The sequence below is a fragment of the Lissotriton helveticus genome, chromosome 3_1, assembly GCF_964261635.1.
Source record: "Lissotriton helveticus chromosome 3_1, aLisHel1.1, whole genome shotgun sequence".
Taxonomy (NCBI): Eukaryota; Metazoa; Chordata; class Amphibia; order Caudata; family Salamandridae; genus Lissotriton; species Lissotriton helveticus.
In genome coordinates this window covers 756,237,920-756,265,481 of record NC_136061.1, presented here as the reverse complement: position 1 = coordinate 756,265,481, position 27,562 = coordinate 756,237,920, and the positions used below count along the sequence as shown (strand labels likewise).

The 27,562-nt window shown below is 46.3% G+C and overlaps 1 protein-coding gene across 2 annotated transcripts in view; it reads right to left on the bottom strand.

Annotated features, from left to right (window-relative positions):
- Positions 1-1,560: 1,560 nt before the first annotated feature.
- LYVE1 (lymphatic vessel endothelial hyaluronan receptor 1) overlaps positions 1,561-27,562 on the bottom strand; it is a 141,377-nt gene continuing 115,375 nt past the window's right edge. For both annotated transcript variants that reach the window (XM_078680947.1, XM_078680948.1), the window contains exon 6: positions 1,561-5,076. In XM_078680947.1, coding sequence (XP_078537073.1) covers positions 4,836-5,076 — 241 coding nt within the window. In that variant the 3' untranslated portion in view covers positions 1,561-4,835. The remainder of the gene's footprint in view (positions 5,077-27,562) is intronic.

The window sequence follows — 27,562 nt, the reverse complement described above, 5'->3', positions numbered from 1 at the left end:
GACCTGCTTCATTCCGGTTGTTATCCGCACTCAGCCACCTCAGTGTTGTGCCGTGTACATTGTCGTGGTGATTGAACAGCAGCCATGCTACTCGTCATGTGGTGTCTCTTGCATTGTCAGTGTGGCTGACGTATATGCCTGTTTGCAGTGTTTCGCATGTGTGCATGTGTTGGTTGTGTTCTTGTTGTTCTGTTGTGTGTGTGCCCCTTTGGGCACATGGTGTACGTGGGTGAGGTGTTCCTGTGAGATCAGGGACATGATCCTGAGTCATTGGGGATGTGCAATGTGCACTGCTCAGTTGTGCATGTGTGCCATTGGGCCCGTCTCCCCCGTCCACCCACTCCCTGGTCGGTGCGCACCCTGTTGATGTGGTGTTGGGTCATGTTGGACAGTGTCCGGGTCCCCGATTCTTGTCTCCATCTCCCGCCTGGTGACTGTGGCCACCATCTTCTCCATGTCATTCAGCTTCCAGTGTTCTGCTGGCCCCCCTCCTCTGGGGTGCGTTGCTGCTTCTGTGTTGGCAGTGGGTTTCTACTTGGTTTTGACATTCACATCAGTCCAGGGCCTCTTGTGCTCTTCCATTGTCCTCCTCTGCCATGCGACGGCTTTCAGATGGTCTGAGGTGGTGTGCCATCTCTGCCTCTTTGTTGCCAATGACACGTTGGAGGTGATGTACAGTTGGTGGTGGTGTTCTGGCTCATCCGTGGCAGTACTCGGATTCTCCTGGCGACTGTACCCCCTTTTCCTCTTCTGATTGGCCTTCCACGGGCCCTGTATTCCTGGGTGTTTCTCTGTGGGGTTTGTGGGATTCATGTTGTCCTCTGTAGTGGGTCAGGGTGCATCCGTGGTACTCCGCAGTTGGTGTAGTTTTTTCAGTGGCATTTTCCATCTGCTGTTCTTGTGCTTTTTCACGCAGTACGCGTGGGTATTGCTGGCCTTGCACTGGTTGTCACTGTTTCTTATTGCGTTTGGGCACATCGCGTGGTTTTCCGCGGTGGTTGTATCGCGGCCATTGGCCGCGATTTCGGCAGACTATCGCATGGTACTGCCTTGTTGTGAATTCCACGTTAACGTGGGGTTATTTTCCCACGATCGGCTGCGATGTGTAGAGGTGCGTTAGCATTTTTTGGTAATGTTTAGCACACATTCTTGTGAATATACCCCTGTATCAGTTCAAGCGTGAGCCTTGAAACGTTGGCATTTTTAGGTGCAGGTGCCCCCAGGAGCACACTTAGTGAGACTCAATGTATTTTCAACACATATCTACTAATATTAAAAATACCTGAGAAATTCCTGAAGAGTTCGCTGTCTAAAAATCTTATCTACATCAATTGCCCCGTGCCTTAATTTTGTCATAGACATGCTCATTTACCTCATGAGATTGCTGGTTCCATCCTGCTATGAATCACCAAGAAAGATACTGAAGCTCTATATCAGTTTCTTGATCTTTGAGGTTTAAAAACCTTACCCTATGGATAGCAGTCATTGTTAATTAGGACATGATAAATGTAATGTGGCTATATTTATAAGGATAAGTATTCGAAACAATTTCCATAGACATTTCTTTGCAGAGCTTGAATCTTGCTTTTTTGCATTGCAATTTTTTATTCTTTAGATGCATTTGGGAAGGACAAGCCAATTATACCATAAAATGACACGAAAATGCAAAAAAAACAAAAAACAGATGACGGGGATCACACAATTGCCCCATGGAGATGGCTCAGCTATACAAACATACATTGGTGGATATATGCTAGGAGCAAAGGTATAAGAAGAACCACAGAGGGTAGAATATAATTGGGAGGGTCAGAAAAGACGCTACAACAAAGGAATTAGAAAGGAACTGCAAAGGCAGGGAGAGACTGCAGGAGGGGAGGGGTGAGAGGTAGCAGGAGGTCGGGGGGAAAGAGAGGAGGGAGAGAGGGGAGAGGAGGAATAGAAGAGGAGAGAAGAGGGAAAGAGAAAAAGAAAAAGAAAAGGAGAAGGATCCACAGTAGGAGGAAGGGTATGGAGGGATGACGACACCCTACAAATGGATGCACCTGGGATATTAGTTTCCTTGTGACAGAACAGGGGAAGACTGAGGAGGCCACCAAGCCAGCATACCCCACCACACAGTGGAGCGGGGTGGAACGTACCACGGACCAGGGCTACTACTTCCACATTGAGCTCATTAGCGACCCTCCTTCAGGAAGGGAGACTATATGAGAAGAAAAGTATCGCCTGATCCTGCATAGTATAAAGAATTCTTTCATAGGAGGCGGTTTTATACATATTTGAAATGAACCATTCCTTGCACGACAGCACCTGTGTGGGTCGCCACTGGCACAAAATACAGAGCTTTGCCTCCGTCAGTGCAGTGGTGACAAGTTACCGGTCATGATGGGATCGGTGAAAAGAAGCTGTCGAGTCGTGAAGCAGAATCAGGTGGCACAGCAGCTGAGCGGATGGAGCTATCATCCCCCTCAACATGGCACTCCCAGAAGGTCTGGATGTCAGGACAATCATAGAGTACATGAACAATGTCACATTGGACATATCCATATCTCTAGCAAGTGGAGTTGGGCAGCAGTCCTGCAGTTTTGAGTCTCCTCAATGCTTAGTGCCACTCCTGCAGAACTTTGAAGAGGCAAAATGTCATCTGAGCCTCCCACGCATCCTGGCTAAGGTTGTCTAGGATCTCAGCCCAATCCTCCACCTTGTACTTCATCTGGGGCACCCCTACCAACTCTCTCACAGGTGCACTGCCGACGGCAGGGAGTAAGATGGCTAATCAGAAGATTATGCACGCTGGACATCACACCTTTAAACTGACCCTAGGTTTTGAGATAAGTGAGCACCAGAGAAGAGGGGACAGTTCATGCTTGAGAACCCAATCCATGTGTAAGACAATTACACAGTTGTATATACCTCCACTGCTGGCTGAGGGGAGGCCAAATACATCCTGAAGCATCACAAAGGATTTGAGCTCTCTCTGGGAAATCAGGTGACTCGTGGTATGAATCCCTGACTTGCACCAGGGGGCCTGATTGCGCAGTTCTCCCCCTATGGGAATATTGGCACTGCTAAATTAATGCACTGTATTAATATGTCCATAGGATATCTGTTGAATAACCATCCAAATAGTGTGACATTTTAACACTGAGGTGGATATTAGCAACAACGTGCAATAATTATCGCAAAACGAGCTTACGCGTTTTTTTTAATCGCGGCCTATCGTTGAATATTATCGCAGAGATAACACGCTATTAGCAATGTTTATCTCCAATGCGATAAAATATCCAGCGATAGCACCGAAATGCGTGAACATCGCTGGAAATCCAGCGATATTCATGCATTAACGCCATGATGGACTTAGCCTTACAATCCACCTCCCATTGAAGAAACAGGTAAGTCATGTTTCTAGCAGGTGTTAAATTCTAGCGATAATCGCGCTTAGTGCGACTTTTTTCATCACTTCGCCTGCGTTGCTAATGGGGTGAAGTTGTGTTAGCGACTGTTTTCAGTCGCTTTTAATTGGGAACGACTACCTTGCATGTCATTAGCGATAATTATCTCTGGCATGCAAGGCGACAGGAAAACCGGACGCTATCGCCAGAAAGCTGTCGCTAATGCCTGTTAGAGACAGCTTGCTGATAAGGCGATAAAAAAATTGCCGCTTTAGCAGCAAAAAGTGCAGCTAAAGCGGCGATAAGGCCCTTGGTAATATGCCCCAATATTCTCTGGTGAAATGCCATGATAATTAAAAGAAGATTGGATACACGCATGGATTAACTTTTATTTTTTTAAAGAAACTACTCCATTAACTGATTTCGGAGTGATTAGTGGGGACATTTTTCCATTTGAGGAGGACACTATTTTGTTTATATACTTACGCCTATGGATCAGAAGGCGATGCCCACCTGCACCCTTTAAAGGTTTACAGAATTACACTTTTTTTAAAACAGAGGGCAACTGTCTTTGTTTCTCTCCAATAATGGCATTGTGCCATATAGGCAGCTTTTCATGAAGATGAGCGTCCACCAAGAGGAGACTATGGGCCCACACCCATGTTCTGGACATTGCCTGGATCAAGGGATTCACCTACCCTGAGGGATGGTGGGGTCGGGCATATACAGGGCATGCAGCCCCGCAATTCTGCCCGTGATACAGTTCTCTATCGAGACTCACAGTGAGGGCTCTCGCGCATGAGGGTGCATATAAGCCAGTTGCACAAAAGGCCATACAATAGTGCTCAGCAGAGAGAAGACAGGGCCACTAGAGGATTTATGAACAATAAGTTTCACAATGGCCAGACAGAGCTGCATCATCCCCCTGATGAAGGATTTAATACCCCTGTCAACCTACCGCAGGATGGTAATGGGGGTCAACAGATGGGGAATGCCTAACACAACACATAAGTAAATCATGGTAGAGTTGTCTTCACTGCCTGCGATCTCCTCCACAATGACAGGTTCAGGTGTGTCCATTTCTCAAAGTCAAGCCACAGTTCCAAGTTGTCTGCCACATGCGCTCCATGCCCTAATTGACATAGACCCCCTGATACTTAAGACGGGAGGAGTTCAAATCTTCATAATACAAATCCATTGCATTGTTGATTTTCTAATTCATATTTTTATTTCAACAATGATAGGAAACATTGGTTTTAGAGAATGGATGCCAGGAAAGAAAACAAGAGCTATGATAGTGTTCTTAAACCTTTGCAGACTGGAAAGATTTCCACACACCACAAAGACAAGTGCACTGTGAAAGTCAATGGTCACAGTCCTTTTATGACCTAATTATTCACCTCCTTTTTGCTTTCTTTTTGTGTAATTAAATAACTGAAACATCTTTTACACTTCTGCTTCCACACTTTTTTCTGCAGCAGTTGGCTTGGCCTCATTGTTTTCAGTAGGTTTACCATTCTGCTTTTGCTCCCCGTTAGAAGATTTTACATTGTTTTTAGTTTCCTTCACCACGTTTACTTGAGCATTTTCATCATTTTTGTGATTATTTTCAGTTTCCTTCAATACCTTTACTTCAACATTTTCTTCATTTTTCGGCTTGCTTATAATTTGAAGGTTTGCTTTGTACCTTTAAGGAATAACAAAAAAGACCAAGTTCAGTATTATAATATTACAGTAAAATGTATAGTAGTTCACAGCGCAATGTCAGCAACTGCTTATCAAGATAACAGCAATACACTTGTATATGTTAATGAGCCATTTATTTGCAGCCATCTGGAAGTGGTAGCCAAGAAGGACTACTTTATACTAAATTAAGCATAACCAGTTTCCTCTGTACATTTTAGTGCCCTGTGTTACTCTTGATTGTGAGTATTGTCACAGAAGTTGTTCTCCACCATTTGTAATGTCAGAAACATTGTCGATTAAAGTTGTTCTTAATTGCTGTGTCATGATAGTGAAGAACATCTTACACTACTAACCTTCATTTTCGGCTCCAGCTTACTTCTACTCTGCTGTTTCGTATGTTCTCTCTTGCACTTGATTCCTGGTGTTAAAGAAAGGTCAGTGATACAGCCAGGCAATGTGGCAGAGGAGAACGTAGGGTTTAATGGAATCGCATTGTTTTGTTTTTTTTGTTTACCGGAGCTATTTTTTTTAATTTTTATACATAAATAAAAAATAAAAAGGCAGACCAGCAAGTAGCCGAGGCCCCATCCCCTTTCTCCAGTACTCTCCAAACGCTCCTCCCGGCACACTGCTGGTTGAGGGATGGAGTCCCCTTGGATGCTGAGAGTCCTTGGGGGCCAACACACCCCCCTACTTTCTTCAGTAAGTCCTAAACGGTGGGATTGCAGAGAGGTCTTGGGAGGCCACGCCCCCTTTCTCCACAACTCTGCAAACATGCTTCCTTGTGCACTACTGGTTGGGGGAAGAAGTCCCCTTGGCTCCACAGGGCTTTTGAAGGCCAACAAGCCCTCCTGTTACCTCCAGTAAGTTCCACACAGCAGCATTACTGAGAGGTCTTCAGAGGCCACGCATACTTTCCCCACCACTCTGCAAATGCACCTCCTCGTGCACTGCTGGTTGGGGATGATGTCCCCTTAGATGCTGAGGGATCTAGAGGGACAACAAGCCCTCCTGTTACCTCAAATAAGTCCCACACAGTGTGATTGCTGAGATGTCTTCAGAACCTCTGCCCCTTTCTCCAGCACTCTGGAAACTCTCCTCCTGGTGCACTGCTCGTTGGGGGATAAAGTCCCCCTGGATGCTAAGGGTCCTTGGTGGCCAACAAGCCCTCCTTCTATCTCCACTAAGTCCCACAGACTGTGATTGCTGAGAGGACTTTGGAGGCCATGCCCCATTTCTCTACCACCATGCAAATGAGCCTCCTGGCACACTTCTGGTTGGGGGATGAAGTCCCCTTGGCTCTAGAGTGTCCTTGGGGCCAATAATCAATCAATCAATCAATCAATCAATAAATCAAACATTTGTAGAGTGCGCTACTCACCCGTGAGGGTCTCAAGGCACTGAGGGTGGGGGGAGCAGCTACTGGTCAAACAGCCAGGTCTTGAGACATCTCCTGAAGGTCAGCAGGTCCTGGGTCTGGAGCAGGTGTATGGGGAGGGTGTTCCATGACTTGCCGGCGAGGTGGGAGAAAGATCTTCCGCCGGTGGTCATTCGACAGATGCGTGGGACGGTGGCGAGTGCGAGGTCGGCAGAGTGAAGCTGGCGGTTTGGGGTGTAGAAGGAGAGTCGTTTGTTGAGGTATGCTGGTCCGGCGTTGTTTAGTACTTTGTGAGCGTGGGTGAGGAGCTTGAACTGATCCTCTTGTTGACCGGGAGCCAATGCAGATCTCTCAGGTGGGTGGCGATGTGGCTGTGGCGAGGGAGTCTGAGGATGAGGCATGCAGAGGTGTTTTGTATGCGTTGGAGTCTCTTCTAGAGTGTGGCCGTGGTTCCTGCATAGAGGGCATTGCCGAAGTCCAGCCTGCTTCTGACGAGTGCTTGGGTGACCGTTCTTCTGGTTTCAGTGGGGATCCATCTGTAGATCTGCGGACCATGCAGAGGGTGTTGAAGCAGGAGGATGAAACTGTGTCGACTTGCTGGGTCATAGAGAGCTTTGAAGCCAGGATGACTCCCAGGTTGCATGTGTGGTTGGTGGGTTTCGGGGCAACTCCCAGTGCGGCCGGCCACCAGGAGTCATCCCAAGCGGAGGGGGTGGAGCCAAGGATGAGGACCTCCATCTTATTTGACTTCAGTTTCAGCCAGCTAGTCTTCATCCACTCTGCGACGGCCTTCGTTCCCTCATATAGGTTAGATTTGGCGGTGGCCAGGTCCTTAGTGAGGGAGAGGATCAGCTGGGTGTCATCGGCTTATGAGACAATGTGGAGGTGGTGCGTTCGGATGATGTTGGTGAGCGGTGCAATGTAAATGTTAAAGAGGGTCAGGCTGAGGGATGATCCTTGGGGTATGCCGCAGGTGATTGTGGTGGCTTCGGACCTGAAGGGGGGAGGCGGACTCTCTGCATTCTACCGGTGAGGAAGGAGGTGATCCAGTCCAGGGCTTTGTCTTGGATCCCTGCGTCTTGGAGGCGTGCGTGCAGGGAGTGATGGCAGACGGTGTTGAAGGCGGCCAAGAGGTCCATGAGGATGAGGGCCGCAGTTTCGCCATTGTCCAGATTGGTCCTGATGTCATCTGTGGTGGCGATGAGGGTCCTCCTGTTGCCTCCAGTAGGCCCCACAAGTGGATTTGCTGAGAGTTCTTCAAAGGCCATGTACCCTTTCTCCACCACTCTACAAACATGCCTTCTGACACACTGCTGGTTGGGGGGTGATGTCCTCTTGAAAGCTGAGGGTTTTCTGGGACCCAAAAACCTTTCTGTTACCTCCAGTAAGTCTGATACAGAAGGATTCTTGAGAGCTGGTCGGAGATCCTGCACCCTTTTTCCACTACTCTGCAAACGAGACTACTATTTTAAAAAGAAAATAAATTCAATTAAGACACCAAAGGTTACAGGGACATTATAGTTAGGAAATTAAATTTGAAAAACCATAGAAATTCAGTTAAAAAAACAAAAGTTACAGACACGTTATAGTTAGGCTCAGATTTCACTCGTACAAAACCAGTGAAATTCAGCAGTTATAGTTACCTGAGCTAACTATAACTCACGTCCCTTAATGCACTGCTTATGACCTCAAATATTACATCACTCATCACATGATCGGTGAGATCACTAATGACATCACTGATGACATCTCAAAAGACATCACTGATTACAACATCCAAAGACCAAAGAAGCACTCACACACCCACACACACCCCATACAACCTCTCTAATGCCCACTCACACACCCACACAACTACTCACATACTCATTCACAGACCCATTCCAGCACTCACACACCCACTCACTCATTCATAGAGCCACTCACATATAAATACTCACTCACTCGTACAGCCCCTCATGCAACTATTCACTCAGCCACACAGCTACTCACACAGTCACTCACCCATACAGACACTCACACAGTCACACACTCAGCCATACTGCTACTCACACACCCACACAGTCACCCCCACACCCACTCACTCACCCATGCAGATTTTCAATATAGCTACTCACTTCCCCAAATAAGCAATCACGCACCCACACAGTCACTTTCACGCTCATTCACACATCCATACAAACACTCACATATCTGCTCACTTACCCATACAGCCATTCACACACTCACTGTCCAATACAGCCACTCACACACGACCAACTTAATCAAACACCCACTCACTCACCCATATAGCCACTTACACATCCAGTCAGTCATACAACCATTCTGAGACCCAGTCTTTCACCCATACAATCACTACGCACTCAGTTACCCACCCATAGAGCCACTCACACTGCCATTCACTCGCCCATTCAGCTACTGACACACCCACTCACTCACCACTCACCAATACAGCCACTCATACATAATCTTACTCACCCACAGTTACTCACACACTCACTTATATACCCATACAGCAACTCACACACTACACCCAAGGATACATATAGTCACACAGCCACTCACATAATATACGTTAAAAATAGTATCCCTGGGGGGAGGAGCTTCGCGCGCACCCAAGATGGTCGCGTGAGCACAGGGCTCCCGGACCCTCGCCACCTCCATCGACTATCCTGTACTTTATCCTGGTTCGGACGACGGGTGTTTATTGGCGCAGTTCTACTGATCATTTATCTGTTCCCAAAAACTTTTTGGGACTTCGGGGTCCGGAGATACAGATCGCCGCAGTTTTCTGGCCTGCTCCAAGGTGACGCCCCGAGCTATCTTGTCTGGCCTGCCGTCTAGTAAGTGAACAACAACGGACTGCCTGACTTGAGTGGGCTGGTGACCGCTTTTGGTTTCGATTCCTGTCCGGAGATTACCCTGACTTTGTTAGCTACGTAGATGGCCGGACGTGCCTATACTTTTGGTCTATCCGCTTCTGATGCCGATCTGTCGTGGCTTTCAGTTCTGAGACTGGCACCACCTTTGCCCTTTTGGTCCTGCATTTGCCACCGCAGTCACCATTTTCACCCGACAACGGGCGACCCGTACGGGTCCAGGATCTAAGATGGCCACCAAGCCAGAGAGTGAGAGGCGCAAGACTAAACCGGGCGTTCGAGGGAGTGCTTTGCAAACGAACATTATGGACCGGTACACCCTTACTAAAGGATCGCCGGGCGCAGCATCTAAACCCTCGACGGCAAGGCCGGAGGACTCATCGATTGAGGAAGAGCCCTCGTTGCGGGATCTCATGGGCGCCATTACCGGTATGAAGGCTTCATTGGGGCAACAATATGAGGCCTTGACTCTCAAACTGGATACTGTGTCGATTGATGTCAATCTGATCAGGGCGGATTTGGCGAAGACAAACGAAAAGGTCAAATCCCTGGATCTCACGACCACTAGCCTGGTCACTGACGTCTCTGACTTACAGGCTGAAGTCGGGAATCTGCGGAAAGCTAATGACTATTTCTCTGGGCGCCTAGAGGACTATGAAAGCCGTGCCAGGCGCAATAACATCCGCCTGATTGGGGTCCCGGAATCATCGACTGCTGCCTCGACGGACTTATTGGTGGAAGACCTGGTGCTGAATCACTTGGCGCCCAAGGGTCTCAGCAAGTTTCTCGCTGTCGAGCGTGCACATAGGATCCCCGGCGGCACACCTAAATTGGGTGCTAACCCACGACCCATCATTGCGAGGATCTTTCATTTCCGGGACAGAGACGCTATCCTGCAGGCTTCGAGGCAGTCTGGTCCCATTGCCTTTGAGAACTCTACTGTCAGCTTCTATCTGGACTTTACACAACAGGTCCAGAAACAGAGGCTGGGGTTTCAAGGGGTCAAGAAGAGACTCCGGGAAAGGTCTATGAAGTATGCCATGCTCTTCCCGGCCCGTTTGCGGGTGGTTCATAGGGATCGTACTTTTTTCTTTGACCATCCTGGGGTCGTGAGTGACTGGCTTGACTCGCTGCCTGCGGCTCAAGAACCTTTTGAGGACTCTGGCAGATTGGATCGGGCGGAAGGTGGCCCGACGGAGCAGGAGTAGATGTCAACTTTGACCCCGTACCCTTCATGTTGGCTTTGAACTGTGCTATGCTGTGTCATTAATGTTTGCATGTAATAGTCCTTTTGGGGGTGCGTGGGGGGTGAGCGGGTCCTTTCTCCTCCTGGGTTTTCTTTTCGTAGATTAGTTGGGTGGTTGGGCGACAGGCACACTGCAAGTTTATGGGGCTTTTTGGTCTTCAGCAGGGGTGCGGGGTGGGGGGTATAGTTGTTTTGGCATTGTAGGGGGGACTGGGTTGTTTGTTTGAATTTTATTGTTATTTGCAAGGCGAAGGAAAGGCAAACTCCTGTTTTATGCAGTTGCTTTGGGTGTGGGGCGGGGGAGGGGCTGAATTCGGGGATGGGGGTAGGGGACTTCAGATATTGTGTTGGAACGTGAACGGGTTGGGGGATGGGATCAAGAGGAGGGTGGTACTACAATTGCTGAAACGTTTATCTCCTGATGTTGTCTTACTGCAGGAGACTCATTTGCTCGGCAACAAGTGCTACGCTCTGAATAGGCGTGGTTATCGCCTTGTGGCGCACTCGGGTTTCACTTCGGGCTCCAGAGGGGCGGGCATTCTGGTTAGGACCTCCCTCCCCTTGGCCATTGATGATGTCATACTGGATGATAAGGGACGATACGCCGCCATTGTGGGGCGCTGGGAAGGGAAGGTTCTTATTCTGATTTCCGTGTACGTGCCCCCGGGCCTCCAAGCCACCACATTCGCTGATCTGAGTGGACTTATCCTGGGTCTCCCCGAGGGTCTGCTTTTGGTTGGGGGTGATTTTAATGCGGTGGTCTCGGGGATGTGTGACCGTCACCCTCCCAGGGAACTGCCGAAGGCCCAGACTTGGTTGAGTGACTTCCTAGAGACGCTGGGGCTCACTGATTGCTGGCGCTTGCTTCACCCGGGGCAGTTGCAATATACCTATCATTCTGGTGCTCATGGTAGTCTCTCGAGGTTGGATCATATATTGCTGCCCTCGGCCCATGCATCCCTCATACGGGAAGTTAAACATCTGGCAAGGGGTATCTCGGACCATTCTCCGCTTTGGCTGGTGGTTGATGCACGGCAGGGTTCGGCGGGCCGAGTGGCTCCGATTAACCCCTGGTATTTGAAGGACCCCAGGGTCAGGGCTGAGCTGGTTAAAACACACAATTGTTATTTTGCGGAAAATGTGGGATCTGTTTCCTCCCCAAGTTTACTTTGGGAAGCTTACAAGACTGTCATTCGTGGCCAGGCCCTCTCGTTGATTGGTAGCGTGAAATTTGCCAACCGTGCTGAGATGGTTCGCCTTGAGGGGGAGGTCACAGCCCTGGAGGGGTGCTTGGAATCTGAGGTCACCGCTGAGGGGTTACATCTATTGGAGTTGAAACAACATGAATACAGGGCTCTGGTCACGGAAGCTGCTAAGGAAATGGGAAGGGAACAGCAGGGCCGCCTGTATGATGTGGGTGATAAGGCTGGGAAATTACTTGCTTGGCTGGATAAGAGGGAGAATGCAAGTCGTGTCGTCCCTGTGATTGTTGCGGAGAATGGAGAGTGCTGTACTGACCCTGCTGATATTGTCACATGTTTTGCCGATTACTTCCGCAAGGTGTACTCCCAGGTGTCTGATCGCTCTGAGCAGGACTCCCACCTGCTATTGCGGGATATTGCACTTCCCCGATTGCCTGACATTGATAGGGATGCTCTGGATGCGCCGCCTACTGTGGACGAGATTGCCGCTGCTGTCCGTTCGGTCCGATCCGGCAAGGCATCGGGTCCTAATGGGCTCCCCATTGAGCTATATAAACTACGCCCGGACACGCTAGCTCCACATCTGCGCTCTATGTTTCTCGAGTCTTTGGAGGTGGGTTCTCTCCCACCAGACCAGAGACTGGCCACTATAGTCGTCATCCACAAAGATGGTAAACCTCGGGATCGCTGTGCCTCTTTTAGACCCATCTCGTTGATTAATGCGGAGCCTAAAATCTTGGCCAGGCTGCTGGCGACACGTTTGGCGACCGTCATTGGGGACCTGGTTCACCCTGATCAATCCGGCTTTATACCGCATCGCAACACGGCGCTTAACCTCCGAAGGTTGCATGGCGTCTTGGCACGAGCCGAGACGCTACTTGAGCCCGCCATCTTGGCGTCCTTGGACGCTACGATGGCGTTTGATACGATTGAATGGCCGTATTTGTGGGCGGTTCTTGCCAAGTTTGGTTTCGGTCCGGAGTTTGTTCGGTGGGTCAAGTTGCTTTACGCCGGTCCCATGGCTCAGGTGGTGGTCAATGGTCGGGTCTCTGCACCTTTTGCACTGGGCAGGGGTACGCGACAGGGCTGTCCCCTGTCCCCCTTGTTGTTTGCTCTCGCCTTGGAACCGCTGGCAGCCTGGTTGAGGTGGGAGCCGTCCCTGAAGGGCATTAGATGGAATTCGGAGTTTGAGGACCGTGTATCTCTCTATGCTGATGATATTCTGCTGTATCTCACATCTCCCCGTAAATCCCTCATTGTACTTTTCGATGTCTTAACGTCCTTTCGCAAAAACTCGGGTCTTGTCATCAATTGGTCGAAGTCCTGTGTATACGTCCTGTCGGGAGACGCCCCTCTTCTGCCGAGTGGTTGTCCTATCGCGATTGTGAGGGATGGATTTAAATACCTGGGCATTTTTATCACTCTGAAACCTGAACTGCGGTTTGACCGGAACTTGCTGCCCCCTCTTCAGCGCCTTCGGGCAGATGTTGTCGCCTGGGGGAAACTCCCTCTCTCTCCCCTAGGTAGAGCGGCATTGTTTAAGATGATGTCACTGCCCCGCTTCCTCTACGCATTGCAAAACACACTTGACGTTGTACCGGCTAAATATTTCCGTGAGGTTGAGAGTTTACAGAGACAACTGGTGTGGGGGGGTAGGCCCCGGATTGCCATCGCTAAACTGTCGCTCCCGTGGTACGACGGTGGAATTGCTTTGCCTGATATCCGTCGCTATTATTGGGCGTCTCAATTGGGGGCAATAAATCACTGCATGTATGGCCCTTTGCCGAATCCGGCCTTCGAGATGGACAAATGGTTGTTACCGGGGGGTGACTATAATAGAGCCCTCTACTCGAAAGTCACCCCTCGAAACGTAACGGGCCCCACTAGGACGGCTGTCCAGGTGTGGAGACAGGCTTCCATGGCGCTTGGGTGGACTAATAAATTGACTCGTGCCACCCCACTGTATGCATCCGATAGACTTGGCTCTCTCTGGCAGTCGAAGGGGTTTGATAGGTGGGACTTGATAGGTATCAGCAGGATTGATGATGTTTGGACTAAGGGGAGAATGAAGACGTTTGAGGAATTGAAAACCGAGTACGCTCTGAGCGATCGCGAATTTTTTCGCTATGCGCAGGTCCGCCACGCGGTGCTCTCGGTCTTCCCTTCGGGTGTGGAGATTCCGGAGTCGTCCCCGCTTGAGGACAGGGTACTAGACGGACATGTTCCTGATAGTACGATTTCGCTTATTTATAAAAAATTGATCAACTCCAGGTCTGATCTCCTGTTTCGCCTTAGAGAGGTCTGGATTGGTGATGGGCTGGAGCTGGACGACGAGGACTGGCAGGCGGCGATCTCCTCCCCCAAAGAGGTGGCCATCCAGGCGCGCCTTCGATTTGTGCAACTTAAAATCCTGCATAGAGTGTATGTGACTGGTCCCCGTTTGGTACACATGGGCTTTTCTGTTGATGGTTTGTGTCGGCGTGGATGCGGTCTCCTGGGCACCTTTTTACATATCATTTGGGAGTGCCCTGAGATAGTGCGATTCTGGACCGGTGTGCACGAGGTGATGAGTGAGGTTACGGGGGTGCGATCAATGCCGGAGGCTAGGAGATGCTTGCTGAATGTATGGGAACCGAACGACTACTCTGTATCGCAGCTTCGATGGGTGACCTTGGGCAATATGATCGCCAAAAGAGACATTGCGCAACTGTGGGGTGCTCAGGGACCACCCGGGATTCGGAAATGGAAACAAAACATGGACTGGTGCATGTTCAGGGAAAAAACTGTATACATTTCCCGGGGTACCCCCCGAAAATGGGGGAAGATATGGGCTCAGTGGAACACTTACCGTGGCGATATATGTACCCCCCCTCTCCCTGACCCAGATGTTGCACCTACGTCCCCGTAACCAGAGGGTTCCTCCACTTCTTACTGTGTATTGGATACATTTTGTTCCTTCTGCCCCCCCACCATGCGAGACTCTTTCTTGATGGAAAATACGCTCATTGGTTGACCTTCCCGCTCCCACACCATGTAAAGCAACGTTGTTTATATTGATGTCTTCTCTTTTTCTTTGTTCCTTGCAAGTTGTTTGTGTTTGTATTTATAAAATTAATAAAAAGTTTCAACAAAAAAAAAAATAGTATCCCTCAGTAGTAGTGCACCTAGTATACTAGTTTAACTTTTGTAGTAGTTTAGTATATATATTTAACACCCATAATCAAACACGTACGCTCACTTGATGACAATAACACATTGTACAAGTGCATTTATAACCAGTGGCTCACTAGTGAATAATCCAAGAAATGAGGACCTCTGGTAAAATACCTAAGACCAGTGTTGGATCCTCATGTCTGAACCTCTACACATGCAAAATAACTGCGTAAAGCCCACATACAATGCTGAATTTTGAAGCCACAAGAAAATAATTTTAAAAATGGGGCATAGTTTCTTTCAATGGCACTGAGATAGCAGTCCCTCGTGATAGCATATTCTCGTGATGCACCAATCCTCTTTAAAAACACTGACAAAGGGAGGAAAAAAGTATTGAATTATGGAGAGTTGCATCATATATTCCATAGAGGTCACATAATTCACTCCTCACGATGCAGTTAATCACCTAACACTTTTAATGCTTACACATTACTCATTAAGCATCCATTTCTCAGTTCAGTAATAGGATTGGTGCTCCTGATTTAAAGTCCCCTTTCGTGTACTAAACACTTTGTTTATGCTATGCACAAACCAGTACTTAGACTGAAAGGTGCTGTGCGTTCCCTCTCTATTCAATTCTTCACTACACTGTGCTCCCTGCTTTGTAATCTTCCGACCTGACGTCCTTTGAAACCTGTAAATGTCTTGGGTTCCGTTCAAGCTGCTTGAATGCTGCAACCCCTCTACTAATTGCAACAATTTCTTTCTCAACTGCAGAATCAGGTGTTCCTCGACAATTCGACTGTAGGCTCCATTTTTGGATAACCTAGGGCGTAGTTCGCGTAGTAGCGCTACGCGTAGCTATGCAAAGTGCACTTCGTACTACGCGAGCTATGCGTGGCTACGCGAACTGCGTAATGCACTGTTCAAAATTCTGTTCGCACTGATTGCACTGTGCCGGATGCTTGTCCGCACTGTGCAATCAGTGCAAACCGCATCTTGCACAGTGCAAGCGGTCGTTTTCTCAACTTTCTCAACGCGGACTGGTAGTTTCTCATCGCGAGCGGTCACGAGCATACACGACCACTCGCAATGAGAAACCTGACCTCCCCGCGTTGAGAACCCCCCAGGGCGTCCTATAATTTTGGCTATTGCCAGTGCCTTTCAAAACACATCCAAATATGTGGATTTTTTCTTTGTCCCTTGGTCAAAAAGCTCCCATCCTTTATCCAAGATACGGGCGAATTTTTGCAAAAAATATATGACATACAATGGGAACCTGATTTCTTGCTGATGACAATTGATGCTACAACCCTGTACACCAGTATCAGACATACAGACGGGCTCATTGCCATCAATCACTATCTTGGGAGCCGGCCATTAAAATTGTGGCATCGCACTCAAATGCTACTAAGTATGGTATCTACCTGTCTTGAAAACAATTACTTCTTATTCAATGAAGAATTGTTTCAGCAACTGTGTGGAACAGCGATGGGCACCTGCTTCGCCCCCAGCTATGCGAATTTGCATATGGGCCGGTGGGAGGAGCAGGTGGTCCAGTAGCACTGGCACAAGGAGTGGCGTGATAATGTGATGTATTGGTGTCGATACATTGACGATCTCTTTGTTGTGCGGAAAGGGTCACAGACATGTACAAAAGAATTTGTAAATAAGTTGCAAAATAACAACTTGGAATTAAAATTGACATTCAATATAAGTAATACCAATGTAAACTTTGTAGATGTGATGGTTTATGTTCAAAATGGTAAACTAGAAACTAAACTGTATTGGAAATCAACAGATGGCAATACCTTACTCCATGCCACTAGTTTTCATCCCAACAATCTAGTGAGAAGCATCCCTTATGGGGAATGTCTTAGGGCGATGAAAATTGTAGCAATAACCAGGACCTACAGTCAGAATTGTTGTGTTTGAAGGGGCGGTTTGCAGCCAGAGGCTATCCCCGGGCTTGGATAAAGGCAGCAATCTTGAAAGCACGTTAGAAATCAAGAGAGGAAATTCTTTTTAATCCTGGAAAACAAGCAGAGAGGTAAGAAAAAAAAGGGGAGAACCAGTGTAGGATGGTCACAAGCTATAATAACCAGCAGGATAAGTTGAGAAGCATCTTGCAGAAACACTGGCATATCATTTACAACGACCCCATCCTTATGAAATGTGTCCCGCATAGCCTCAGATCACTTTCAGGAAAGCAAAATCATTGAAGCAAACTTTAGTAAGCAATATGCTGCCGACATTACAGAGTAAACTGGCTATACAGAAAAGATGGGTTTATTAAGTGTGTTAAGTGTAAAGCTTGCACCCATGGTAAAAACACCTCCACTTACGTAGAGGGGCTCTCTTCAAATAAGGGGAAAATGAAGGGCCAGTACTCTTGTAAAACGGATTTTGCTGTCTACGTGCTTCAGTGCCTTTGTGGCCTGAGGTACGTAGGCAGCACCATCCTTCCTGTACATAAGCGAATCATTCAGCACCTCTGAGCCATCAAAAATGGGGATAAAACATACCCCGTGGCTAGACATTTCGATCAATACCATGACAACGACACAAAAGGGCTTGAGTATTATGTAACTGATGCAGTTCCAGTGAGTGAACGGGGAGGTGATCGGGTAAAGTAAATGAGAAGACTTGAGTCAAATTATATAATAATGCTTAGCATAAAGATCCCCGAAGGCCTCAACATAGAGGAAGATTTCCACACACATTTATAATTTTAATTGAATATTGCTGTGTCTCCATTTCCATTTTTAACTGGTTATATTTGGCTTATATAATTAGCATGAGCACTTTAAGCAGACCGTCTTACTGTGATGGATGCAATGCCGGCAAGTTGTATTACAGTCCTTAATTTTGTTGTCTATGCCCAATGGGGCAGGACACATGAGGCCTTAGTTCCGTTATGTTATATATTGATGACTGATGATTCTATGACTATGGAGGCTTGGTATAATTAAATGACCTAAGTAACATGCACAATATACCAGATACAATGCACTTTAGAATGGGTCGGGAGGATGATTGATCGGTGTTTTATTGTATCTGTAAATACATGTTTTAAAATTAAAACAATTCCTCCATGCACCATGAAGTAATAGAGAATACTGGAGTGCATACATATTTGACCGTTGTTTTGATGTGCAAACAGATTGAGTTAGGAAACAGAAAAGTAACCCAGTGCATGGTATTTGGTTGTGTTATAGCCTCCTGTGTATCAGTACGTGATAGCCCTCTGGGGCAGGACACAAAGGATGTGAATCTTATGCGAATGAACAGATCAGGGTTCAAGCCCGACGGACTCATTCTTATAAATTTTTTATTAAGATTAACAATGTATGCAACATTTGTTAATTGAAGCATTTTTAATTTTTCTCATGCTTTGGACTGTTTTATTCCGTGAATGTATGTAATTTGTATATTTATTGGCACAATTTGCACTGACATTTTTATTGAACTACGAGTCTGTTTACACTTTCTATTAAGAGGTATTTTGCATGTGACACGTAATTTCACGAAGTTAAAAATGGTGGCAAAACTCTTTGCAAACTGTTAGAAACGCGTCTAACAATTTCAGATGACAAATAAAAGCACTTTTGCGCAAAGACACAGCATCAACATTCCTGGTGTGAAGGGGAGTGTTATGAATATATATACATATGTACGTGTACGTACCTTTTTCCTGTTGGAGTAAGGATTGTCTGTATATATATATTATATTAAATCCAGCCCAGAACTGGAACCATCTAAGGATTGGCTGGCAAGCAGTAGAGGCTTTAGAAAATGCTCTACATGTAAAGCCTGTTCACATGGGGTTAACATAACAGAATATCTTACCCCGTTCTCAGAAGTCCCACGTAAAATCAACAAAAAATTAACATGCAAAAGTGAATTTGCAGTATATGTGTTGGAGTGCCCGTGTGGGTTAAGATATGTGGGCAGCTCAAAACTGCAAGTCCACAAACGTGTACTCCAACATTTGAGGGCTATCAATAATAATGACTCTTCTTACCCAGTGGCTAGACACTTCAAGGAATATCACAATAACAACAGTGCTCTCCTGAAGTACTATGCCATTGACTCAGTGGGTCCTCTTAGAAGAGGAGGTGATAGGGATGCTGCACTTAGATCTTTGGAAACATGATACATCTTGGAGTTGGACAGTAAGGCACCTCATGGACTTAATGCCTCAGAAGATTTTTATACCTGTCTCTGAGGAAAAAATTCCATGAGGTTTATTGGGGTTATGGTTATCTGCCAAACACCATCTTGCAAACAAAATGAAATTTAGATAATACCATCTATCTATTTTGTGTTGCTCATATCTGTTTCTTGTATTTAAACCATCTGAAATACTTGGGGAAATTAAATCGCCACTATTTGTGTTTGAAGGTCAGACTGGGACCAGTCTGATCAACACTCCATTCTAAAAACACAAATTCATGTATATTTTATAAAAAAAAGGTGTTTTTAAATCTATGTCTTGACATAGTTTTAATTTGACATAAAAAGAAATTTTCTTTTAAAAGAAAAGTAACTAGTATTTGGTAGGAGTTTTTAAGGATGATGCAATTCATTGATCACATACCCTACCTTTTACTACACACATCATCGAGACATCACTTGCACTTTACTTTTTCACTTACTTATTTATTTTGGTGTCATAAAATAGGATGCAAAACTGCAAAACTGGGCATATACATAATGTTTTTGGTGTTGAATCACTGCGTGATGGCCACAGAACGAGATATTGGTTGACTATTTTAACATTTAATATTCAACTATATATGTTGCACATTTTAAACAGCATTGATTTTAAATTCATTCTTTTATATATAAAGAATTGGATTTTAGGCCAGGCTTTTTAGGACATGTCGTGTATATTTGTATATTTTATATAGATAATATATTTATAGCTGAAGTTATTTATTTACTTTTTGCTATTTTTTGCACTAACTTAGGTTACCTTGTAACCAAATTTGTTTTTGACATGTGTTAATTACCAAAAGTTGCAGTTCGATTCGTGACAGTATGTCCTGTATGTGTAATATCACCATTATGTGGATTTATCCTAATAGTTTTTTGCCAGTTGCACAAAGAAAATATTTAGTATTTTTACTATGTTTACAGTGCATCCGTCTGACATCCAATGAAAATGTCGTATTCACTAGCACTTGCACTTTAAAATTCTGCCACCGCCCTCTAAGGCGCCATGTGACCAAGGCCTCTTGTAGGCCGAAACGTTATGCTGTCTTTTGCGGAATAAAATTACTCACAGAAAAATTTGGGTCTCCTGTTTCTTGGCGGTGTAGCGGCTGGAGTTGAGTCCGTTTTGCTGTTCGTGGAAACCTGTGTTCATATATATATATATATATATACACATATATATATATATATATATATATATATATATATATATATATATATTTTTTTTTTTTTGACTGGGATATTCAACCAACACAGACTTTGGAGGACTGTGGAATTATTCAACAAGGGTGCAAAAGTCAAATGACTATCAAATCTAAAACCAATCCAAGAACACCGCATGATGGAATAGACACTTTCCAGGAAATTGTCATTGAAGAACTAAAATATCTCCAAACTGAAAGCTTCAATCGCAATAGGAGAAACCTGAGCAAGGAGGAATGGGCAGTGATTCAAAATCTCAAAGATGATGAGAGCATTATCATCAAACCCAGTGACAAAGGGGGGAACATTGTCATCCTGAAACGAAGTCAATATGAGGATGAGGCCCTATCCCAACTGAACAATAAGGAACACTATGTGGAGATAAAGAGGATTAAATATACAGAAAGCATAAAATCCTTCAATGCCTTGATTGATCAATGGAAAGACAAAGGAATACTTGATTTCAGAGATTGGAAAAACCTGAAGTGCGATTTCCCTCAAATTGCAACATTCTATCACCTGCCAAAGGTACACAAGAGCAAAATCTGGCCTCCTGGTAGACCAATCGTGTCTGCTAAAGACAGTTTACTGGAAAAAACATCGAGCTATATCGATAGCTTCATTGCCCCATTCGTGAAGGACCTCAGTTCGTATCTTAAAGATACAAAGGACTTTTTGAGAATCATACAGGATGTGGTATGGGAAGAGGATATGATCCTAATTACTTTAGACATTGCCAGTTTATATACGTCCATCAAACACGAAGACGGTCTAATGGCAATGAAGAACTTCCTAGAACTAAGACCCATCAAGTATCGAAGCCATAACTTAATGTTATTGGAACTCACAGACTTCTGTTTAAGAAATAATATTTTCTTATTTGCAGGTAAATTGTATCTACAACTGCAGGGGACCGCGATGGGCACGTGCTTCGCCCCCAGCTACGCGAATCTCTTCGTGGGCTGGTGGGAGAAGCACGTGGCCTGGGCGGGAGAGAACGAGCGGTGGATGGATAACATTGTCCTGTGGACCCGCTACATCGACGACTTGTTTTTGGTGTGGCGGGGTCCACAGAAGGAGGCTGAAAAATATATCTCTGAGTTGAATAAGAACAATCTGAATCTCAGCTTCACGAGTAATTTGAGTCAAAGAGAGGTTTTCTACTTGGACCTTCGGGTCTTTGTGGAAAACAACAAAATTCAGACCGCTGTCTATAGAAAACCTACGGCGGGTAATACTATATTGCACTCACGCAGTTACCACCCCCGCAGTGTAATCAATAATATCCCCTTGGGAGAGTTTTTGCGAATCAAGCGAAATTGCTCAACCTCACAGGAGTTTATGAGAGCCAGGGAACAGTCTAAGAACAGATTCTCTCAGAGAGGTTATGGGAGAGGAATCCTTAAACAAGCAGAAGTGAGAAGCAATTTGGTAGAAAGAAAAGACCTGCTGATTGACAAACCCAGGCCTTCAGATACTAAGATCAGACTAATTACCGATTATTCGGAAAAATCTCCAGAAGTCTTCAATATAATGCGCAAGAACTGGAAGATTTTGAAATCAGATTCCGTAATCGGAAAGTCATTATCTGATTATCCTCTGGTTACTTACAGAAAGGGGAACTCTTTCAAAGACCATCTTGTGGACAGCCACTATGAAAAAAGAAGGATGAAAAAAATCACTGTTTCAGGCTTCTATCCTTGTATGAAGTGCAAGGCCTGTAAGAATTCCCAAAAAGTCAAGGAATACTATATTCCAGGAAGAAAGAAGAAAGGTAGAATAACCAAATTGGTGAATTGTAATTCTGACTATACTGTCTACTGTCTGACATGTCCCTGTGGGAAGAGGTATATAGGGAGCACAGTGAAACCCACCAAACTCAGGGTCCTAGAACATATGAGGGCTATCTCATCAAAGGATTCAAACTATCCAGTAGCCCGCCATTTCGAGCAGATGCATGACAGTAACAGTAATTTATTGACTTATTTCATTTTGGATCAACTAGTCAGAACAGAAAGAGGGGGAAACTGGATAAAGAGACTAAGAACATTAGAGTCAAGATTCATTATCCAGTTACAGACCAAGACCCCGGGAGGGATGAATAATGAAGAAGAGATGTGGACTCACATCTAAAATAATCCCTTCTTGTTTCCCCATCTTCTTTCTTAGAAATCTGGAAAATAGACATGTGTAGAGCTCCTTTAATATACAGAGTAGTCTGACCCGTCACCACAAATGGAATTTATATGATTCATTGTTTAGATAATTTTTTGGTACAGCACAGTGATATAATGTATAACAATTATCTATATGTTTATAAGTAGATCGTTATGCCCATCCAGGGCTAGATTGTTTACAATTCAACTGTGTCATTCTTTTTGGTGACCCAAAACTCTGTGAACTAAAAGTGATTTCCAACAAGAGTTGAGTATGAAAATCACTCATATAGGTACTAGCGGCATAAATGCCAACTGTGCATGAGACAATAAGTATAGGGGACAAATATTGAATGAAATGTGATTTCTTGTTTAAATAGTGTTCAATTATTGATTGGTTCTCCTATTATGCTTATGAATGTACATATTAGAATGAGCAGACTATTCATTGAAAGATGGCTGCCGCATTAGTAATGTATGAATTATTTCAAGTACCGTTTTCTATGTTTACGTATATTGTGTTTGAGGACACGTGACTGATGACAATCACGGCTTCTATTTTAAATACATTTTTGAAAACAGTGTCAGTTTACACTGACGAAGGCGGTAACGCCGAAACGCGTTTGTAGACTGATTTCTGAGGAGGTCTTTGACTAATAAAAGACTTGGCGAACCTACGCCATACTGGCTTGGAGTGCTCTCATTTGTCAAACCCGGGATTTGGGGTTTTGCGTTTTGCAATATATATATATATATATATATATATATATATATATATATATATATATATATATATACAGATAATCCTTACTCCAACAGGAAAAAGGTACGCACATGAGGGTTGTATGATTACAGATTATTTTAATTAAAGGGGCCCCTCACGACCCAGCATGTGAAGGAGAGACATGTTATAGCTTTGACAGCCTTTATCAATCTGACAGACGCCACCTTGTACAGTGACTATATAGTGACTACTACATGGAAATCGAAAACATACTCCGCAAGCTGCTGAACCGATCATAGAAAAATTCACAATAATAAAACTGCTTAGTGCAACCAACATATTGTACTGAATATGCGAATATGCCCACATTAAAAATATACAGCGCAGCGTTTAAAAAACATTGCAACCATTTCATTCTGAATTTGCATGGCGTCAATCACCTCCTGTATCTTATGTTTAGATACACTGTAATGTTAAAAGTTATCAGTTATCATATGGCTGGATGTATTGAGAGTCATTAAGGCGTGCTGAGCTGCCGAGAGGAACATATACATTCTGCTAGCCAGATGGCTGCTGAAGGGAACTAATTCATCACTCCTGTCAGGTCATTGACATGTGAAGTGCAAACAAAATCACGGTGTGTAGCAACTCAATTTCAGGGCACAAAAACCATTATCCAGGCCTTGTGCGGTGGAGTGTAAAGCTCAGAATAGACAGCACACACAGCCTAGACTTCGCCATATTTAATTGACGAACTATTCCGGGACTCCCACTCCCATAATGGAGCAGTACAGCATTGTCATTTCACTGTCATATATACACACACACACATACACGTACCTTAAATATACTTACCATGTGTGGTAAAGGCAAATGTGTGGTATAACCATGTGTGGTAAAGGAATTGCGTGACAAAGGTATTGAGTGTAAAGGATGCATGGTAAAGTCATTGCATGGTAATGCCTATGGTGTAAAGGATATTTCCACAGCATCTGAAGAACCGCGTTGCCAGGTGCTTCCCACGTGTCTTGCCCAAACATTACATGTCATGTAGCCCTATGATGTTGGTGTCAAATACCATTAAACCTGAAGGGAAGTGGCAGCACTGAAGGGCACCCCCCCAACTAGGGGTCTTGGTGCCTTTAGTGGCAGCAAAGGGCGGAACAGTGTAGAAATCCCTTCCGGGTCAAGAGACCCGGAAGGGGAATGAGAGGCCTACAATCAGGGAATTCCCAAATGCCGCAACCGGAAACACGTCACGCGGGCACCCCCCGGAAACAGGAACAGGCGGAGGGTTTAAAAGCCTGAGTGGCAATAGCGCCGCCCTCTTTGTCGACTCACCTGCAGGAAGGTCGGAGGTCGCTGAAGAGTTATTTTCACACGAGGGCCGCGTCTAGCATCGGCGGTCCATGTGGAGCACTAGCGGTCATACGACCTTTTATCAGGTGAGAGGGCCTCACAGTGATGTACAAGCGATAACAGATTCTAAATATAATTTTGATAGATTTGATTGAGATCTGAAGCATGAACAGGAGGGGCTGTGGCCGCGAGCCTCTGCTCTGGCCCCGCTCGGGAATCTTACTGCGCACGGGTCGCACTAGCTAGGGGGAAGGGGCCGGAGAACTTTTGCCTATTCCCGCCCGCGTGATAAGCTGCCAGAGCTTAGGTCGGGGCGGGGGCGGCCGAAAGGCGGCATTGAGCTCGGGGTCTCATTAGCGCTGTGCGGCAGGTAGATCGATCTGCGCCTGCTGATTAATGAAACAAGTCTGGGCTCATTCGGCAGCGCTCCGGTATAGTCGCGATACACGCATGGAGATCAGAGAAACAGTAGCGCAGCGCCGCAGTCGGGTCAATCTGCGCGCGTTACTCACTTTAGCGAGTCTGGCCGCATGCGCCCGTTGAGGGGCAAGACAGCCGGGTGAGCTCCGTTTAAACAGGGATTACGGCGCATTGACTGACAGGACAGCATGCTTAGGCCGTGAGCGTGGAAGCGTTCGGCGAGCGCACGAGGCCTTTTTAACTCGTTCGTAGGAACCTAATGCAACAAGCATTGGCTAAGACAACAGATCCCTGCCATACAAGTCACTGGTCTCATCAGCAGTTAGCAGGGCGACAAGTGGGGTTATGGACATTTTTAAGGGTAGATGGTGAGAGTGTGGGGGACATTTAATCATGAGTAAAGGTGAGTACGGGTGAGTATTACCAGCACCGAGATGACCAAAAGGGGGGTTATCTGCACGGCTGCATGTGACTAATGTGAGTGGTAAGGGTGAGCTGGCGGTGGTATGGTCAGCGCCCTGAGCAAAGGTATGGGGAATAATAAAACCCCATGGCATGCGGGTATGGTAGCGCCCTGAGCAATGCATGTACAATAAAGGCATGCGGGCGAGGGTGTTTTTGGGGTGGATTGCATGCTCAGGTTAAGCGGGCTACACTGGCGGAGTAAGTATGGTCAGTGCCCCGGTCAAACGCATGGGATAGGGGGTTCAAGCGGCAGTGAGGAGCCTCAGGACCCATGGCAAAAGGAGACTAGAGGGGGAAGGGAACGAGGACTAATGCGTTTCTGTTTCCATTAAGTGCAGAATGCCTTCTAGACGGGTTCGAAAGGGCAAGGACGCCCCGACCACAAAGGACGACTTTTGCTCACTGGCAGAGCTGTTGGAGGTCACTAAAGAAAAAGGCATTGACTAGGTGAAATGGACATTGTCGCAAGGGGCCGGGACGAGCGCACAAGAAGACGCAACAAGGGCAAGCGGGTACGGCGGATGCCAGAGAGGTTTAAAGACGCGCAACCAGATAAGCACAACAAATCGGGGGACTCTCAGGCCACTACCTCGGGTGAGGTAGGGGTGATAGACAAAACAGTCCTGGTGGCTGACACTGCGCAACCAATGAACTTGTCCTCCATGGGCCTGACTGGTGGGCCCATTGCTCCGTTAGGCATCACAACGTTAACCAAGGTTCCTCAGACGGTGGGGCTACCAGTCACAACGGGTGCGGTGCCTCCGACGCCTATCGCTGCGCAAGCCGCTCCACCGGTTGTAGCACATCAAGGCAGTGGTATAGCACAAGTGTGGGTTCAGTCAGGGGGTGTGGCTCAATCTCTAGTTGTGGTAGCGGCAACGTCGCAAGGGCAAGCGCATAGTAATAGCGCAGCAGGGTCAGTGGTCCCCTTAATAGCATCCCCCATGACCATAGGGTCTATAGTCCCAGGGCAGACATCGCTAGCATACAGCCCACTGATCTATGGGTCGGCATCTATGTAATTAGCCCCCTCGGCGGGGATCACGTGGCATGTACCAGTGGAGACCAAGGAGAGAATATTCAAGGGAGAGTATGTGTATGTGTTTGACCTCATAAACGCTGGGATGGTCCTGGGGAAAAGCAGGACTGGGAAGGAGGGGGAGCTGAAGCAGAAAAGAGTATGGGTAGATTGTTTGATCAATAATTGGATCACAGGGTTTGCTATTTATGCGGCAATTATGGTAGAAAGGTACCCAACAGTGGCAGCCCAATTAATCAGTTACATGTCTATGATTCATGGGGCGGTGTCAGAATTCCCAGGGACAGGGTGGCGCCAGTACGACAACAAATTCAGGCTAATGAAGGCGGTTCATCCCGAAGTAGCGTGGGACCAGCATGAGATTAACATATGGCACTCTGTGTTTTACTCAACAATACCAGTGAATAAGACGAGTCAGCCTTTTCGGGGGTACAGGGGGTCGAAGATAAAAAACTGGTCTGCTGGCAGTTCCATAAGAACGAGTGCAATCAGGGCACAGCATGTAAGTTTAAACACTGCTGCTCCTTCTGTGACGTTCAGGGACACCCAGAGATTAGATGCTACAAGAAGTTGGGGAGGCCAAAAGAGCAGCCTGCCCACACCCAATCCCAAGCTAAGGGACGCCCCGCCCAAGCACCCTAAGAGTTGACCCACGCCCATCCAGCTTCACGTCCTGCCGCATCTCCTTAGTAAGTATGACAAGATACAAGAGGCACAGTTTTTACATAGTGGTTTTAGTTTTGGCTTTCGCATTCCATCCTCCGCTACCCCGGCCACGGCTCAACCGCGCAATCAACGCCCTGTTCTCCAAAATCTAGAGGTGGCTAGGCAGAAAATCGCGAGAGAAGTATCTTTGGGGAGGGTGGCTGGCCCCTTCCAACAGTTGCCAAGGCCCGACCTTGTATGCTCACCATTGGGTTTGGTACCGAAAAAAGAGAAAGGGAAATTCCATTTCATCCACAACCTGTCAAGCCCACCAGGGTTGTCAGTTAATGACAAGCTTGACCCAGAGCTGTGCACGGTGCATCACACCACTTTTGATATG